The sequence below is a fragment of the Pan paniscus genome, chromosome 6 (assembly GCF_029289425.2).
Source record: "Pan paniscus chromosome 6, NHGRI_mPanPan1-v2.0_pri, whole genome shotgun sequence".
NCBI lineage: Eukaryota > Metazoa > Chordata > Mammalia > Primates > Hominidae > Pan > Pan paniscus.
In genome coordinates this window covers 6,415,222-6,430,905 of record NC_073255.2, presented here as the reverse complement: position 1 = coordinate 6,430,905, position 15,684 = coordinate 6,415,222, and the positions used below count along the sequence as shown (strand labels likewise).

The following is a 15,684-nucleotide window of genomic DNA, read 5'->3' as shown; positions in this document are numbered from 1 at the left end:
CTGGGGAGGGGTGGGGCCAGCACACAGATCCAGCCTGGGCAGGGGTGGGGCCAACACAGAGACCCAGCCTGGGGAGGGGTGGGGCCAGCACAGAGACCCAGCCTGGGGAGGGGGACGGGGCCTGCACAGCCACACAGGGCAGTGCACACTTGCTGATGCCACCTGAGAGGGGCCCCCACAGAAACTCTCAGCCTGTCTTTGGGCAGCGTTTGCCTCTGGCCAGCATGCAGGTTCCTGTTCAGAGTCTTGAGATCCCTGCGGACCTGAGCGAGACCTGGGGTCCTTGGGGAGCACAGCGCCCAGGTCTGAGCTCGTCCTCCTGGGTGACAGTCCCCGGGCAGGACTCGCCATGGCTTGTACAGTTCCCACCGCTGGAAGCAGGTCAGAAAGTGTCCAGCCACTGACAGTTTCCTGTCTCTGCAGACAGCACAGAGGCACCCAAACCAAAGAGCAGCCCAGAGCAGCCCATAGGCCAGGGCCGGATTCGGGTGGGGACCCAGCTCCGGGTGCTGGGCCCTGAGGACGACCTGGCTGGCATGTTCCTCCAGGTAGCGATGCTGCTGCATGTGGGTCTCCACCTGCAGCCCCTCTTCCTGTGTGCAGCCTCCCCTGCCGCCTCGCACGCACAGCGGCCTTTACACGTGTGACCGCCTGACCCTGGCACGCTGCACACACACAGTGGCCTTTACACACGTGACCACCTGACCCTGGCACGCTGCTTTCACGTAACACCCCCATGCTCTCAGATGGAGGCTGGGCCAACAATGGGGAAGGGGGTCGCCCTGCATCCTCCCTGCCATCCTTGCACACCCCTCTGCGCGGGGCACCCGGTTTGATGTGTGCAGAAGCTGAGGTTGCAGGTCTCGCCTGAGGTCTGGCTGTTGGAGCCAGGGATCCTGCAGGCCTCACCACCTCCTGATGGAGAGCCTGGTGGTCCCTGGGCAGGCTCTGGACGCCTTTGTTCTCTGGGGCAGCTCCTGGGTGTTGGGGTCCCTCACCGCTTCCCATCACAGGTCTCAAGGGCCCTGGGCCCCTCAGGCCACAAGGTGGGGGCTACGAATGAACAGGGACATGATGGGACGCGGTTCTGGCACGGAGCTGCACCGGGCGCTTAGCCTCTCCGCTGCGCTCCTCCTCCTCCTCGGCTTCCTCCTGACACTGGCCTTCCCCGTTCCAGATTTTCCCGCTCAGCCCGGACCCTCGGTGGCAGAGCTCCAGTCCCCGCCCCGTGGCCCTCGCCCTGCAGCAGGCCCTGGGCCAGGAGCTGGCCCGCGTCATCCAGGGCAGCCCCGAGGTGCCGGGCATCACGGTGCGTGTCCTGCAGGCCCTCGCCACCCTGCTCAGCTCCCCACACGGCGGTGCCCTGGTGATGTCCATGCACCGCAGCCACTTCCTGGCCTGCCCGCTGCTGCGCCAGCTCTGCCAGTACCAGGTACCCGGGCATGGGCCTCTTGAGGGGGAGGAGGGAGGAGGGCAGTGAGGGCTCTGCCTCCCGCAGGACGGCCTGGGTGTCCTGTGACTGCTCCTCTGTGGGTCTTGGGTCTCAGTTTCTAAGTGAGAAAGGACAGTGCCCCAGGGAGCGGCGGCAGGGTCCCCTTTTTCCAGTGAACATTCCCCCGGGACGGGAGGTGGGGGCGGTGCGGCGTCCGCCTGTTCGCACCACCCAGGCTCGGCGCTCCTGCCTTGCTTTCCCTATCTGCTGGTACCTAGGACTGTGTTTTACTTGTGTGTCTGTGTTTATTTTTTCCTTTGAACCGCGTGGGAGCCCTCACCAGCTGGGGGGTTTTGAAAGGGTCTCTGTGAGGTCGTCTGGGCCCGTGCAGGGGAGGCACCGTTTCAGACAGGAGGCGGGATGAGGTTGGCCCAGGCTCCAAGTGCCGGTCGCGGCAGGTCTCAGCAGCCTCATGGGCCCTGCTCTGGGCCTCGGGTGCCGGGTCCCCGTGTGTCCTCTGCCAGGGTAGCCACGTGCTACTTTGTCCCCGCAGCGCTGTGTGCCACAGGACACCGGCTTCTCCTCGCTCTTCCTGAAGGTGCTCCTGCAGATGCTGCAGTGGCTGGATAGCCCTGGCGTGGAGGGCGGGCCCCTGCGGGCACAGCTCAGGATGCTTGCCAGCCAGGCCTCAGCCGGGCGCAGGCTCAGCGATGGTGAGGACCGTGCCGGGCTGGCAGACGGCTGGGGGGCACTGGACGGGGGCTCACCCAGAGTGGCCAAGCTGCCTGGCACCCCGAGGCCTGGACAGTGGCTTGGGGGGTGGGTACCCGCGTGGGCCCAGGGGAGCCCTTCCACCGTGGGGCCTCCCTGGATGGGGTACACCGATGGGGTGAGGGCTGGAGCCACAGGGCACTCACACAGACCTCCCACAGTGCGAGGGGGGCTCCTGCGCCTGGCCGAGGCCCTGGCCTTCCGTCAGGACCTGGAGGTGGTCAGCTCCACCGTCCGTGCCGTCATCGCCACCCTGAGGTCTGGGGAGCAGTGCAGCGTGGAACCGGAGCTGATCAGCAAAGGTACCTTCCTGGCACCGTCCTCTTGGGCCACGGGGGCCCTGGGAAGACCCAAACCTGAGGCTCCTTCTTGCTGCCCAGTGGGGGACGGACAGTGTCTGCTCAGCACTGTCCCCGGAAAGTGCCCACAGAGGTCCCCTCCCAGATGGCTCAGGGCGGGGCCTCTTGAGAATGAGTTGGAGCTTCCTTCTTGGGGGGCCCCCGATCACTGCTGCACCCAGCAAAGTGAGCCCCAGCCCCGGCCGCACTCTCCTGTCCGGCCCCGGCCGCACTCTCCTCTCCGGCCCCGGCCGCACTCTGGCCCCAGCTGGGCTCTGCTCTTGTGTCCCACACGTGCTCACCCCACACCCCACCCTGGCTAGCCCACACCCACTCAGCGGCCCCCATCCGACCTGGGAGTGACCCACATGTCTCTTTGTCCCTTGCGCAGTCCTCCGGGGGCTGATCGAGGTGAGGTCCCCCCACCTGGAGGAGCTGCTGACTGCACTCTTCTCTGCCACTGCGGATGCTGCCTCCCCGTTTCCAGCCTGTAAGCCCGTTGTGGTGGTGAGCTCCCTGCTGCTGCAGGAGGAGGAGCCCCTGGCGGGGGGGAAGCCGGGTGCGGATGGCGGCAGGTGAGCTGGGGTGCTGCACACGGCCAGGGTGGGCAGGCGGGTGGCACCAGCCCTTCGCTGAGCCACCTTCTCCCTGCAGCCTGGAGGCTGTGCGGCTGGGGCCCTCGTCAGGCCTCCTAGTGGACTGGCTGGAGATGCTGGACCCCGAGGTGGTCAGCAGCTGCCCCGACCTGCAGCTCAGGCTGCTCTTCTCCCGGAGGAAGGTGAGTGGCACCCAGCTTCAGCACGGGGACCCACCCCAGGGTAAAGGCTCTTCCTCACCTGAAGTGCAGCAGCCTTGGCCTGGGCGAGCCTTGCAGGGGCCCCGGCACCCCCCCTGCTCTCAGGCCATGTGTCCATGTAGCAACCCAGAGGAAGGGTAGGTCCCCCAATGGCCCTAGCAGAACCCAGGCCAGGGTCACAGTCACCTGTGGACCAGCACTGTGACCAGCCAGATGTGGGGATGGGGTGGGTGGATGGGGTGGGGTCGGCCCTGCCAAACCCTGTAGATCATGTAGGGGCCTCCATCTTCCCAAAGGGAATGGGGCTGTGGCCAGGAGAAGGGAGGGCAGGTGCTGGGCTCCCCACAACCTCCAGGGAGGGATGGCCTCACCAGAGAGGCTGCATGGAGCCCCGGGCACCTCCGCTCTGCGGCATGGCTCCCGTGGGAAGAGGCGGGGAGATGCAGCGCAGCCACCAGGAGCGGCCCTCCAGCACCACATGACGGGGCCGGTGTCACCGGCAGCACCCCAAGCCTCGGCTCTCTGAGTGGCTCATTGGGGAAGCTGTCAGCTGACCTCAGCAGAGCCTGCCATTGGCCCAGGTGAGGCCATCCGGGCTTCTTCCTCCCTCCCCAGGGCAAAGGTCAGGCCCAGGTGCCCTCGTTCCGTCCCTACCTCCTGACCCTCTTCACGCATCAGTCCAGCTGGCCCACGCTGCACCAGTGCATCCGAGTCCTGCTGGGCAAGAGCCGGGAGCAGAGGTGGGCGCCTCCCTGTCCCCAACCTGGGCTGCGCGCATACTGGCCTTCACCAGAAATCTCCCAGCGCCGGCTCTGACTGGTATCTCCCATGCTGAGACGAGATACCTCGTGCTCTGGAACCTTTGCCTCCCCACAGGTTCGACCCCTCTGCCTCTCTGGACTTCCTCTGGGCCTGCATCCACGTTCCTCGCATCTGGCAGGGCCGGGACCAGCGCACCCCGCAGGCAGGTCTTGGGAGGGTGGCCCATCCGGGAGAGGGGATGGCCCATCCGGGAGAGGGGGTGGTGCTCCGGGGCTGATGCAGGCACCCGTTACAGAAGCGGCGGGAGGAGCTGGTGCTGCGGGTCCAGGGCCCGGAGCTCATCAGCCTGGTGGAGCTGATCCTGGCCGAGGCGGAGACACGGAGCCAGGATGGGGACACGGCTGCCTGCAGCCTCATCCAGGCCCGGCTGCCCCTGCTGCTCAGCTGCTGCCGTGGGGACGATGAGAGTGTCAGGAAGGTGACGGAGCACCTGTCAGGCTGCATCCAGCAGTGGGGAGACAGGTGCTCAGGCCCCCCGGCCCCAGATGCTGCCTGGGAGTGAGCCATGGAGGGGGTCGAGGTCCAGCCCTGAGTGGGTTCCCATCACGCCTGGTCCCGTCCACCCACCCCTGTCACTGGGGCCCCATCCGCCTGGTGAGCCCTGCTCCACCTCTTCCAGTGTTCTGGGCAGGCGCTGCCGAGACCTTCTCCTGCAGCTCTACCTACAGCGGCCGGAGCTGCGGGTGCCCGTGCCTGAGGTCCTACTGCACAGCGAAGGGGCTGCCAGCAGCAGCGTCTGCAAGGTGAGGGCACAACTCTGCCGCTCCCCGCCGCCGTCCCAGGTGCCCTGGCCGGGCAGGGAGGGAGGGCGGAGGCCACAGTGTGCATGGCCATCGCCGGCTACCCCTCTTGCCCCTTCCCGGTCCGCGCCGCCCTGTGGCCCTGTGGGTTTGTCTGCGTTGAGTTTTACACCGAGGGAGCCTGTGGGTGCTCTGCTCGCACAGTCCGGAGAGTCGTGGTGTTGTGGGCACTGGGTGGCCTGCCATTGTGTGGATCGGCCGTTGGTTTATCTGTTCACCTGCTGGTGGACGTGGGGTCACGTTCAGTTTGGGGCAGTGACAGCTGCTGGGGACTCTTGCCCGGGTCTTGGTGAACGGCTGCGTCTGCTCCTCTCCAGTGACCCTGGTGGGGAGAGCTGGGCCTCCCGTACCCGCTTCCCCACCACAGGCCGGAACCTGCAGCCTGTCTTCTGCTGGTACCACAGAGGGCAGCTGACTTTTTCTAATCATTTCTGCTTGTGGTTTTTTTCACTTATATGTCATTTTATTCGTTGAAATCACACTTGATGTGCAGTTTCGTGGAGGGTTTTTGAGGCAGGGTGTCTGTTGCCAAGGCTGGAGTGCAGCGGTACCATCATAGCTTACTGCAGCCTCAACCCCCTGTGCTCAAGTGAGCCTCCCACCTCAGCCTCCCGAGTAGCTGGGATCACAGGCACGTGCCACCACACCCAGTTACTCTTTTTGTATTTTTGAAAATAGAGAGGGGTCTCATTGCCCAGGCTAGTCTTGAACTCCTGGGCTCTGGTGATCTTCCTGCCATGGCCTCAGAGTGCTGGGATGACAGGCGTGAGCCACCGCGCCTGCCTGGCCGATGTGTAGTTTTGGCTTGTTTCCCGCTCATTGTATCATTTGGTGTGGAGCTTTGCTTTTATTCTGTGTGTGGGGTTTTCCCAGAGGCTGGCTGTGGCCTGCGTGCCCTCCCGAGGTGCTCATGGAAGCCGTAAGGAGCCAGTTCCTCTGCTCATGGCGTGCCACGCGGTGGATCGCGGCCACAGCTGGCGGCCAGGCTGAGTGTGGGTGGGCAAGTGAGGGGAGCCAGCGGCCCCAGCCTCAGAGCGCCCCTCCCTGCAGCTGGACGGACTCATCCACCGCTTCATCACGCTCCTTGCGGACACCAGCGACTCCCGGGCGTTGGAGAACCGAGGGGCGGATGCCAGCATGGCCTGCCGGAAGCTGGCGGTGGCGCACCCGCTGCTGCTGCTCAGGTGCTGTCCCAGAAGCCCTGCCCTCGCCAGACGCTGGTTTAACCAGGGGGGTCTGCGGCTCTCCAGCCTGGGCAACAAGAGCGAAACTCCGTTTCAAACAAAAAACAACAAAAAAAAGCATGTTCCCATGGGCTGAGGTTGACCGAGGGAAGTCAGAGGCCTGAGCTGGGCCTCAGGTGGGAGGAGCTGGGTGGGCCTCAGAGAGGCGCGATCTCATCCCCACCTCCTAGGGCAGGGGGGTGGTGTTGGGGGGCAGCGCGGGGTCTGGCTCCCGGGGCAGGCAGTGGGGCCTTCCTGGGGACGTGTGCCAGGTGAGCCTGCCGGCCGGGGCTGACTGGGCCCTCACCGCGCCCGCAGGCACCTGCCCATGATCGCGGCGCTCCTGCACGGCCGCACCCACCTCAACTTCCAGGAGTTCCGGCAGCAGAACCACCTGAGCTGCTTCCTGCACGTGCTGGGCCTGCTGGAGCTGCTGCAGCCACACGTGTTCCGCAGCGAGCACCAGGGGGCGCTGTGGGACTGCCTTCTGTCCTTCATCCGCCTGCTGCTGGTGTGTGCTCCCGCCGCCCGCCCTCGCGCTCCCTTCCACTCCCTCCGCCCTGGCCCAGGCCTGCCTCACTCACCCGCGGAGGGACTGGGAGGACCTCTGCAGCCAGGGCCCAGGCCAGACCACCTGCCCTGGGGACCAGCTCCCACCCTGGGAAGCCCCTGGCTGCTGCCCCTCATGTGCCTGGGGGGCCCACGTCCTTCAGAAGCCCAGCCCAGACCCTCCGTGCTGTTCTCTGCGTGTCGCTTGTGCTACCTCGAGTCCCTCATCCATCTGGGCACATGCCCCAGACAGCCATGTCCACACCCTGCCAGGCCATGCCGGCCACCCTTGGGCCTGTGACGCCCCAGTGGTTGGCAGAGGGGGCTCGTTGGCTGTGGGGTCCATGCCCTGAGGCTCTGGGAGCAGATGGGAGCACAGGCTGTGTTTTGGCCCTGTGGGGCAGAGCAGCTTGAGGGTGCCGCTTTTGCTTTGCAGAATTACAGGAAGTCCTCCCGCCATCTGGCTGCCTTCATCAACAAGTTTGTGCAGTTCATCCATAAGTACATTACCTACAACGCCCCAGCAGCCATCTCCTTCCTGCAGAAGCACGCCGACCCGCTCCAGTGAGTGCCCACGGGCTGCAGGGAAGCCTCGGGCCTCCGGCGAGGGTCCAGCGGGGTCTGGAGGGTGTTCCTGGGAAGGCCGTGTCGTGTCAGATATGCTGCTCCTGAGGCCGGGGAGGGCTGCTGAGCGTGGTGCTCATCCCAGGGCGCAGAGGCCGCCCCACCCTGTGCCGAAGCCGTCTGAACCCACCCCTGCAGCTCTCTGTCCCGTTCCACGCACATGTGGCTTCCCCGCCCGGCCCTCCCCCGGAGCGTCCTGGCCTCTCCTGCATGCCTGTGTCCACGCGCTCCCACGCCACCCTAGTTTGACCCCTGACCCAGCCTTCCGCCTGCCAGCGTCTTCCTCCCAGGTGAAAGCATCTTCTCTCCCCAGTGACCTGTCCTTCGACAACAGTGACCTGGTGATGCTGAAATCCCTCCTTGCAGGACTCAGCCTGCCCAGCAGGGACGACAGGACCGACCGAGGCCTGGACGAAGAGGGCGAGGGTGAGTGGGGCTGCCAGGGGCTGCTGGAAGCAGCTGCGGAACAGTCCTACAGGGCCTGGTTTTCCCAGCTGCACAGCCAGCCCTGGGCTGTCCGAGGCGTCCCGATGGGGGCTGTGTGAGCCTAGGACCTTGCTGGCTCCCCTTGGCCCACCTCAAGGGGACGAAGCACTGACTGGTGCCTGACAGAGCATCAGCACACCTGCCCCCCGGCACATCGCCCCGCCCCTGGCACATCCACCATCCACCAGCACTTGTCCGAGGTGTCCCTCCCCAGGAATCCTCCCCTGGTCCTACTGGGCAAGGCTTGTCCTTGGTTTTTCCCTGCCTGAGGTGACACGGCACCGCAGCACGTCTCTCCTGTGCCGCCGGAAGAGTGCCAGGCCCGGGTCCCAAGGGGCCATCCTGTCTTGTGCCCAGTGGGTCCTGGCCCACATTGCAAGAAACCCAGCAGGGAGAGACTCGCAGAGGTGCATGCGCCGGATCCAAAGGCAGCTCCTGGCTCCTGGCTCCACCCCATTTGTGGAGCGCTGCTGTGTGTGGGCAACTTGGGAGCCTGGGCAGTGGCCGCTGTGCTCTCGGGAGGGCAGGTCCTGGTGCCTCTGTGTGGCACGTCCTGCCGCTCCCGCCCTCCTGCAGCACTGCCACTGTCTTCCAGAGGAGAGCTCAGCCGGCTCCTTGCCCCTGGTCAGCGTCTCCCTGTTCACCCCTCTGACCGCGGCCGAGATGGCCCCCTACATGAAGCGGCTTTCCCGGGGCCAAACGGTGGAGGGTGAGTCAGGCCCTGCTTCACCCACGCCAGGTCAGCGCCCTGGGTCCCATGGGGCTGCGGGCAGCAGCCAGCAGCCATCTGGGCACTGACTTTGGCGTGAGTCTGGCCCACGCTGGGCTGTGGGTGGGTGGGCTGTTCCTCACAGTGGGGAGCACCCCCAGAGAGGGCCTTAGAAACTCAGGGGCCCAGGGGAGCTGGAGGTGGCTGCTCTGCTTCAGGTACAGCAAAAAGCAGGGGAGCCCCCTAAGGTGGTGGGGGTACAGCAGGCGGGTGGGCAGGACCAGCGGGTGGGCAGGACCGGTGGCCGCCGTCAGAGGACAGCCAAGGCTGGGCGGCCCGGATGGAGTCGGGCCGTGGGGACACTTGGTGCTAAGAGCACCCTGGATATGGGGCTGCCGTGAGGGGTCAACCCCTCTCCTTGGAGGCCACTAGTAGGGGCAGGGCCGGGCATTTGTGGAGCTTGGGGGCAGGTGACTGCCCGGGGCGTCACTGGGCTCATGCTTTCCAGTGCTTTCTGTCCTGTGGTGCTCGGGGCCTTGCCCCCTCTGGGTGGCTGGGGTGGGGTGGGCAGAGGTCTGCCTGGGCCCTTCAGCTCTGGCCTGGTCCTCTCTCTGTGTCAGATCTGCTGGAGGTTCTGAGTGACATAGACGAGATGTCCCGGCGGAGACCCGAGATCCTGAGCTTCTTCTCGGTGAGCTGGATGGGGCTGAGGGAGAGCTGGGAGGAGGCACTCCCTTGGGGAACCCCAGCAGGGCCACCACCCCAACATGGCGTGCCCGCGCTGAGCCCCAGGGAGTCCTCTGAGGCTGGGCTTTGGGTGGGGGCCCCAGCCCGGGTGTTCACAGTCAAGCCGCCGCCAGAGCAGGCCCGCCTTCAGCCCCGGGCTGGGACCGGCCAGTGGCACGTGCGTCCTGCCTTCTGGATAGGGGACTAGGGTCCCTGCCGTTGCCGCCAACCATCACGAGACCAAGAGGTGAAGGGGCCTTGATGGGGGCTGGACCCCCTGGTCACACACCTCCCACCTTTCCCCCCGGTCAGACCAACCTGCAGCGGCTGATGAGCTCGGCCGAGGAGTGTTGCCGCAACCTCGCCTTCAGCCTGGCCCTGCGCTCCATGCAGAACAGCCCCAGGTGAGGCCACCGCCGGCCTCTGTCCCGCCGCCACCGCTGGGCCCTGCTAACCCAGGCCACCGCTTGACCCGCCTGGTGGCCAGACCAGGCTTCCAGGTGGCTCAGCTCGCCCTGTCGGGTGGGGGTCTGGCGTGGGCACAGGGCGGAGGTTCCCACTGAAGTGCGTGGGTCTTTCAGCATTGCAGCCGCTTTCCTGCCCACGTTCATGTACTGCCTGGGCAGCCAGGACTTTGAGGTGGTGCAGACGGCCCTCCGGAACCTGCCCGAGTACGCTCTCCTGTGCCAAGGTGAGGACTGGCCCCCGCCCGGGGCCCTGGCAGCCCTCGGGGAGGCCGGAGGCGCGTCCCCCGAGGGCTGGCTCTTGGGAGTCCCGAGGTCTGGTCACTGCGGCCAGGATGTTGTGGCCAGCGTGACGTGCAGGGCCCCGTCTCCCCCACAGAGCACGCGGCTGTGCTGCTGCACCGGGCCTTCCTGGTGGGCATGTACGGCCAGATGGACCCCAGCGCGCAGATCTCCGAGGCCCTGAGGATCCTGCATATGGAGGCCGTGATGTGAGCCTGTGGCAGCCGACCCCCCTCCCAAGCCCCGGCCCGTCCCGTCCCCGGGGATCCTTGAGGCAAAGCCCAGGAAGCGTGGGCGTTGCTGGTCTGTCCGAGTAGGTGAGGGCGCCGAGCCCTGAGGCCAGGCAGGCCCAGGAGCAATACTCCGAGCCCTGGGGTGGCTCCGGGCCGGCCGCCGGCATCAGGGGCCGTCCACCAAGCCCTCATTCACCTTCTGGGCCACAGCCCTGCCGCAGAGCGGCGGATCCCACCGGGCATGGCCTGGGCTGGTTTTGAATGAAACGACCTGAACTGTCTGTGTACTCTCTGGTGTCCCGTGTCGCCTTCTGGCCAGTGAGAGCCTCGAGGACCCTGGCCTTGGCTTCCCAGCCCCACAGTGCAGGGAGTTGAGCAGGGTCCTGGGTGGTGGAGACCAGGGCCAGGCTGGGCTCTCCCTTGGGCCAGCAGTTCCCGCAGGTGTTGAGGGTCGGGGGATGCTGCCCGCTTGGCCGCCCCCACCCCGCGTCATGATCTCCCTGTCGAGTGCCGGCCCTGGGCCCTGCCTGGCCTCGAGTCCTCTGCCCACAGGGTCGGCCTCTGTTGAGTGAGTCCAGCCTTGTCAGGCTGTGTGGGGGACTGGCCCAGCTGACTGGTCTCTCTCTCCTGCACTAAAAGGATCAACAAGGCCCTGAGAGCCTCAACTGTGGGCATCTCCCTGTGGGAGCTGAGTTGGGGTCCCATTCCAGAACAGTCCAAGTAGCCGGCGGTGCTGCTCGTCCTGCCTTTGCCGGCACCCGCTCCCAGGGGAGGGTCCTAGTGCATGCGGGGCGGAGCTTGGCGTGGGGCCGTTTGCTGGCCCGCAGTGCACTCTCCTCCCTCCCAGCCAGGTTGGGGTTAGAGCCACCCACCTCTCTGTCCTCGCTGCACCGGGGTCTTTCCAGCGCACAGATGGGACCCGTGCTCTCCCGGTTCCCCATGAGTGCTCCCAGGTCAGCCAGGCCCCGGCTGCCCTCCACCCAGGCCGCTGTGGCTGAGAAGCCGACCCAGGCCCTCCTGCAAGCCCAGGTGGCGCGAGGCCTCAAGGTTCTGGTGATGCTGTGGCCTTGGGGGACGCCCCGCGACAGCACCCAGCAAGGGGGCAGCTGCGCTCCAGGCCCACAGCCTCCCAGCCCAGCCCCTGGCCTGCACACCTGCACCACCTGCCCGGGCCCCTGGGCACTCCTGCACCCGCCTGCCCACCCTCGGATTCTTCCAGGCTGCACGGGTCCGGGGACCAGGTCCCGGGTGGGGTGAGCCAGTGCCGGGTCTGTCACCAGACGTGCCTGTCCACAGCTGGCTCCTGTGGCTCCGGGGGACTGGGAGGCTGCTCTGGGAGTGACTTGGAGGCCCATGGGCCGCCGAGCGGCCTCCATCCCAGCTGTGCGCGGCCGCCCTCCCCCACCCTTGCCCTTAGTGCCTTGCCTTCAGGCCCCTGGTGCCGGCACCTCTGCCCTGGGTCTGAATGTGTGTTAGGGTTAGGGACAGGGACAGCAGTGAGGAGCGCCTAGCACAGGCCTGGGTGTGGGGTGAGGCCCTTCCTGCTCTGCTGTTGGCTCTCCTACCTCTGTGCGGATAAGGGGCAGGGCCGAGATTTGAGCCCTGGGGCCCTGGAGCCATGGGCTGCCCCAGGGTGGGGCTGGGCTGAGTGGAAGCAGGGCCCAAGGTTTGTGCAGTGGGAAAGGGCCCTGGAGGCTCAGCAGATGCAGGGCAGGGATGTGGATGCCTCCCCAGCCCCCGGGGGTGGGGTGTGGATGCAGGGAGGCATCCTCATAGGGGGTGGGTGTGTGCAGGCTGTGCCGGCTCAGGGATCAACGTCAGGGCCCGTGTCCATCCGAGTCTTAGAGGACAGACGCGTGCTAGGGCTTGGCGGGGACATGACCTGATCTCATCTGAGACCGAGTGAGCACGGGCCCACCAAGCCCTCCGGCCCCAGTGCCTGCTGTATGCCCCACACCCAAACCCCAGCCTCCTGAGGGCCAGGCTGCCTCTCCCGGGCCTGGATGTGGGGCCTTTGCCAGTCCACACCTTCGGGATCCCGACCCTTCTCCCCAGGTGCAGCACCCCAGCTGTGTCGCCGCGTCCCCTCCAGCCAGGAGCCACCCTTACCCGACGTTACACCCTCTGTGGGCTCCCGGGGAACCTCCTCCAGGCTGGCTTTCCACACCCCACAGTCCGGAGCCTGCTGCAGCCTCGCCAGCCTCTGGTCCTCTGCTCTCCTGACATCACTCCAGCCAGGCTGTGGGGCGGGGGTCCTTCCAGCCGAGGCCTGCCCGCCTCAGGGTCTGATCAGGGAGGGAGGGAGGTCCGAGCTCTGTGGGCACAGAATCCAGTGCCTGGGTTGAGGACAGGGAAAGGGAAGGACACTGCTGCCAGGCCTGGAGGCCAGTCTGTGTGTCCCAGCTGGGTGCAAGCCTGGGCCTTTCACAGGGGTGCGTGTATCTGGCTCAGAGCAGCCTGTGACAGGTAGAGCCCCAGGACGTTGGCTGGGGTCGTGGACCAGGCATGGGGAAGGAGGATGGGGAGGGTGCTGAGGGCAGGGCCCTGATCCTGGGGCCTGGGACCCTCTGGGCCTCTTGCTGCCTGGGCCTGTGTTCATTCCCGCCCAGGAGGCAGCAGAGGTTAAGCTAAGCAGAGGCATCCGGGGGAAGTAGCTGGCCTGGCGGGTGGCAAGGGCTCAGGTGAGGGGTATCAGCTCTGGTGTGTGTGCCAGTTGGGGCCAGGATGTGCCAGGCGTGCCTGAGACCCCACCCACCCACCCCAGGGTGATGACCCTAGGGTGATGACCCCAGGGCCCGGGGCCTTGGTGGCTCACAATTATGACACCCGTGGGGCAAACAGTCTCTGCCTGGCCCAGGGCCTTAGGGCTGACAATTGTGGCACCCGTGGGGCAAACTTAGCCTCTACCTGGCCAAGGGCTTCCATAACCTCTAGAGGGTGTCCCAGGCCTGTCCCCACCATAAGGGGAGCCCCAGGGGGCATGTCTGGCCTTGGCTGCCGGGGTGGACCCCAGGTTCTGTGTCCCAGAGGTGAGAGGCCTCTGCGATCTGTGCTGGGAAAGATGGGGAAGACGCCTGAGAGGGAAACTTGACTGCGCCTGGACAGAGAAATGGGTAGACTGGAATCTGTGCCTGCAGCGGGCACCTGGCAGGGGCCGGTGTGAGCAGAAGTGTGGGTGTTGGAATGATGGTGCCGACCCCAGGGTGGACAGGGGGCTGCGAGATGGACCAGGGAGCCCTGGGTCAGGCCACGATCCACGCCTGGCCTCTCCCTCCCTTCAGCTCCCCAAGTTCCTCACCACGGCCACTGGGCCCAGGGACCCTGGGAACCAGCCGTGTGGGGCACCCAGCAGGACCCTTGTGCCACTGGGTGGCTGCTGGCAGGTCCCGGGCCGTCTGTTCTGGAACAGTGGAGGATCTGGGATCAGCACCTTCCTGTGTGGCTGTGAGCCCCTCGCCCAGGGTGACCACTAGAACTAGAGCCCAGGACTCAGAGGGTCCAGCCCAGACTCCACAGTTCCCTTACTTTCAGGAGTGGAGGGAGGCCCAGGAGTATGTCTGAGCCAGGCCAGGCAGGGTCCCAGCCCCTCCCAGTGGTTCCCAGCAGTCCCAGGCTGCCTTCTCCAGGCGGGGACGGGGCGGGGCCGGGGGATGCCATAGTGACAAGCTCACCTGCTGCTTCAGTCTCAAAACAAGTGCTTCTGGGTTTCATTTTCAGCTCTGGCTGGGGATGGACCCTGACCTTCAAACAGGCCAGACGGTGGCAGCCACAGGCTGTGTGTGGGCACCTGGGGCCTGAGCGCCCTCGGCAGCAGGAGTGCAGGTCTCCCCATGAGGTGTCTCCCCCATTCACCCTGGGAAGCCCAGACAGTGGCCCGAGGTCATGTGGCAGGTAGGGTGCAGGGCAGGAGCTGCTTGGGGGGCCTGGGCCTCCCCCAGCTCCCTTCCTCAGAGCAACCCAGACCCCTGACCCAATTAGGCCCAGGCCCAGCCAGCAGTTGGGGTCATTCCAGGTGCTTCTGAAGAGGAGGGTATGGCTGAAGCCTCCTCTGGGGACAGCAGCCCCTCTGTCCTGGGAGGTGGCCTGTAGGAAGCTGAGCATGAGCAGGCAGAAGTGGACGTCCTAGTTCTTTCCAAACCCCCTCACTGGGCCAGGCCCAAAAGGACACCCCATGGCGGGCCCTGCTGGGCTCACGGGGGACTCAGGGTTGGACCCCAGTAGGCCTCTGCCAGGGTGTGGTGGGCACTGTCTCTGTGGAAGTTAGGAAGGGCTGTTGAGGGAAGGTGGCATGGCGGGCTGGGTCTTGAGCGGTGGGGAGGAGTTGGGCCCATCCACTTGTAGCGGGGCACAGGGCTCTGGCTGACCACCAGCAGGGCAGGTGGAGGGAAGGGGCCGGCGCCCACAGCCCTCTTTTCCCACTGGTGTCCTCCTGCTGTGAAGCCAGGCCTGTAGGAGCCTGCAAGCCTTGGGGGGCACAGGGGACAGGCCTGGCACACAGAGGGCTCCTTGGGCACTCATCCCGTAGTAGGGAGACAGGCCCTGGGAGGGGAGGGAGCCGGGAGGCAGCCATGCGCCCTCCCTAAGATGGAAAACGCAGGGGCCTGGTGAGGGCGGTGCTGACCACAGTGCTCTGCACACCAGGCTATTGCTGGCGCACCGGCTCCGGGGAACACAGAGTCCTTGGGGACACAGGGCCCGGGGGCCTCCAGAGCTGGGATACGGTGGAGGGGCTGCTGGATCCCAAACACCCTTTAGGCCTCCTTCATCCCCAGTCAGCATTCCAGCCAGGACCCCGGGGGCCCCATCCAGAGTCCTGTCAGCGGGGGCCATAGCCTGTGGCTGCAGGCCTGGGCAGGTGGGTGACACGAGGCAGGACCGACCCCACGGTTCTAACGCCTGCTCCCCACTGGCCTTGGACAAATCGCTGCCCTTTTCTGAGCTTGATTCCTCACCTGTGAAGTGGGTATCAAGGTAATGCCTGAGGCCGGGTGTGGTGACTCATGCCTGTAATCCCAGCACTTTGGGAGGCCGAGGTGGGCAGATCAGCTGAAGTCAGGAGTTCAAGACCAGCCTGGCCAACATGGCAAAACCCCGTCTCTCCTAAAAATGCACTGGGCATGGTGGTGCGCGCCTGTAATCCCAGCTACTCGGATGCTGAGGTGGGAGAATCGCTTGAACCCTAGAGGCGGAGGCTGCAGTGAGCCGAGATCACTGAGATAGCGCCACTGCACTTCAGCCTGGGTGAAAGAGCAAGACTTCATCTCAGAAAATAAAAACAAGGCTGGGTGCGGTGGCTCACACCTGTAATCCCAGCACTTTGGGAGACCGAGGCGGGTTGATCACCTGAGGTCAGGAGTTTGAGACCAGCCTGGCCAACATAGTGAAACCCCGTCTCTACTAAAAATACAAAAATCAGCTGGGTGTGGTGG

The 15,684-nt window shown here is 65.8% G+C and overlaps 1 protein-coding gene across 2 annotated transcripts in view; it reads left to right on the top strand.

The window, feature by feature from the left end:
• Positions 1–10,536, top strand: part of INTS1 (integrator complex subunit 1) — a 34,227-nt gene extending 23,691 nt beyond the window's left edge. For both annotated transcript variants that reach the window (XM_055115655.1, XM_055115656.1), the window contains exons 30-48: positions 424–548; positions 1,178–1,432; positions 1,986–2,145; positions 2,365–2,505; positions 2,933–3,116; positions 3,196–3,319; positions 3,953–4,077; positions 4,214–4,301; positions 4,395–4,621; positions 4,779–4,902; positions 6,010–6,143; positions 6,501–6,693; positions 7,168–7,295; positions 7,669–7,781; positions 8,437–8,550; positions 9,171–9,241; positions 9,589–9,680; positions 9,858–9,967; positions 10,120–10,536. In XM_055115655.1, coding sequence (XP_054971630.1) covers positions 424–548; positions 1,178–1,432; positions 1,986–2,145; positions 2,365–2,505; positions 2,933–3,116; positions 3,196–3,319; positions 3,953–4,077; positions 4,214–4,301; positions 4,395–4,621; positions 4,779–4,902; positions 6,010–6,143; positions 6,501–6,693; positions 7,168–7,295; positions 7,669–7,781; positions 8,437–8,550; positions 9,171–9,241; positions 9,589–9,680; positions 9,858–9,967; positions 10,120–10,235 — 2,624 coding nt within the window. In that variant the 3' untranslated portion in view covers positions 10,236–10,536. The remainder of the gene's footprint in view (positions 1–423; positions 549–1,177; positions 1,433–1,985; positions 2,146–2,364; positions 2,506–2,932; positions 3,117–3,195; positions 3,320–3,952; positions 4,078–4,213; positions 4,302–4,394; positions 4,622–4,778; positions 4,903–6,009; positions 6,144–6,500; positions 6,694–7,167; positions 7,296–7,668; positions 7,782–8,436; positions 8,551–9,170; positions 9,242–9,588; positions 9,681–9,857; positions 9,968–10,119) is intronic.
• The last annotated feature ends 5,148 nt before the right edge of the window (positions 10,537–15,684 follow it).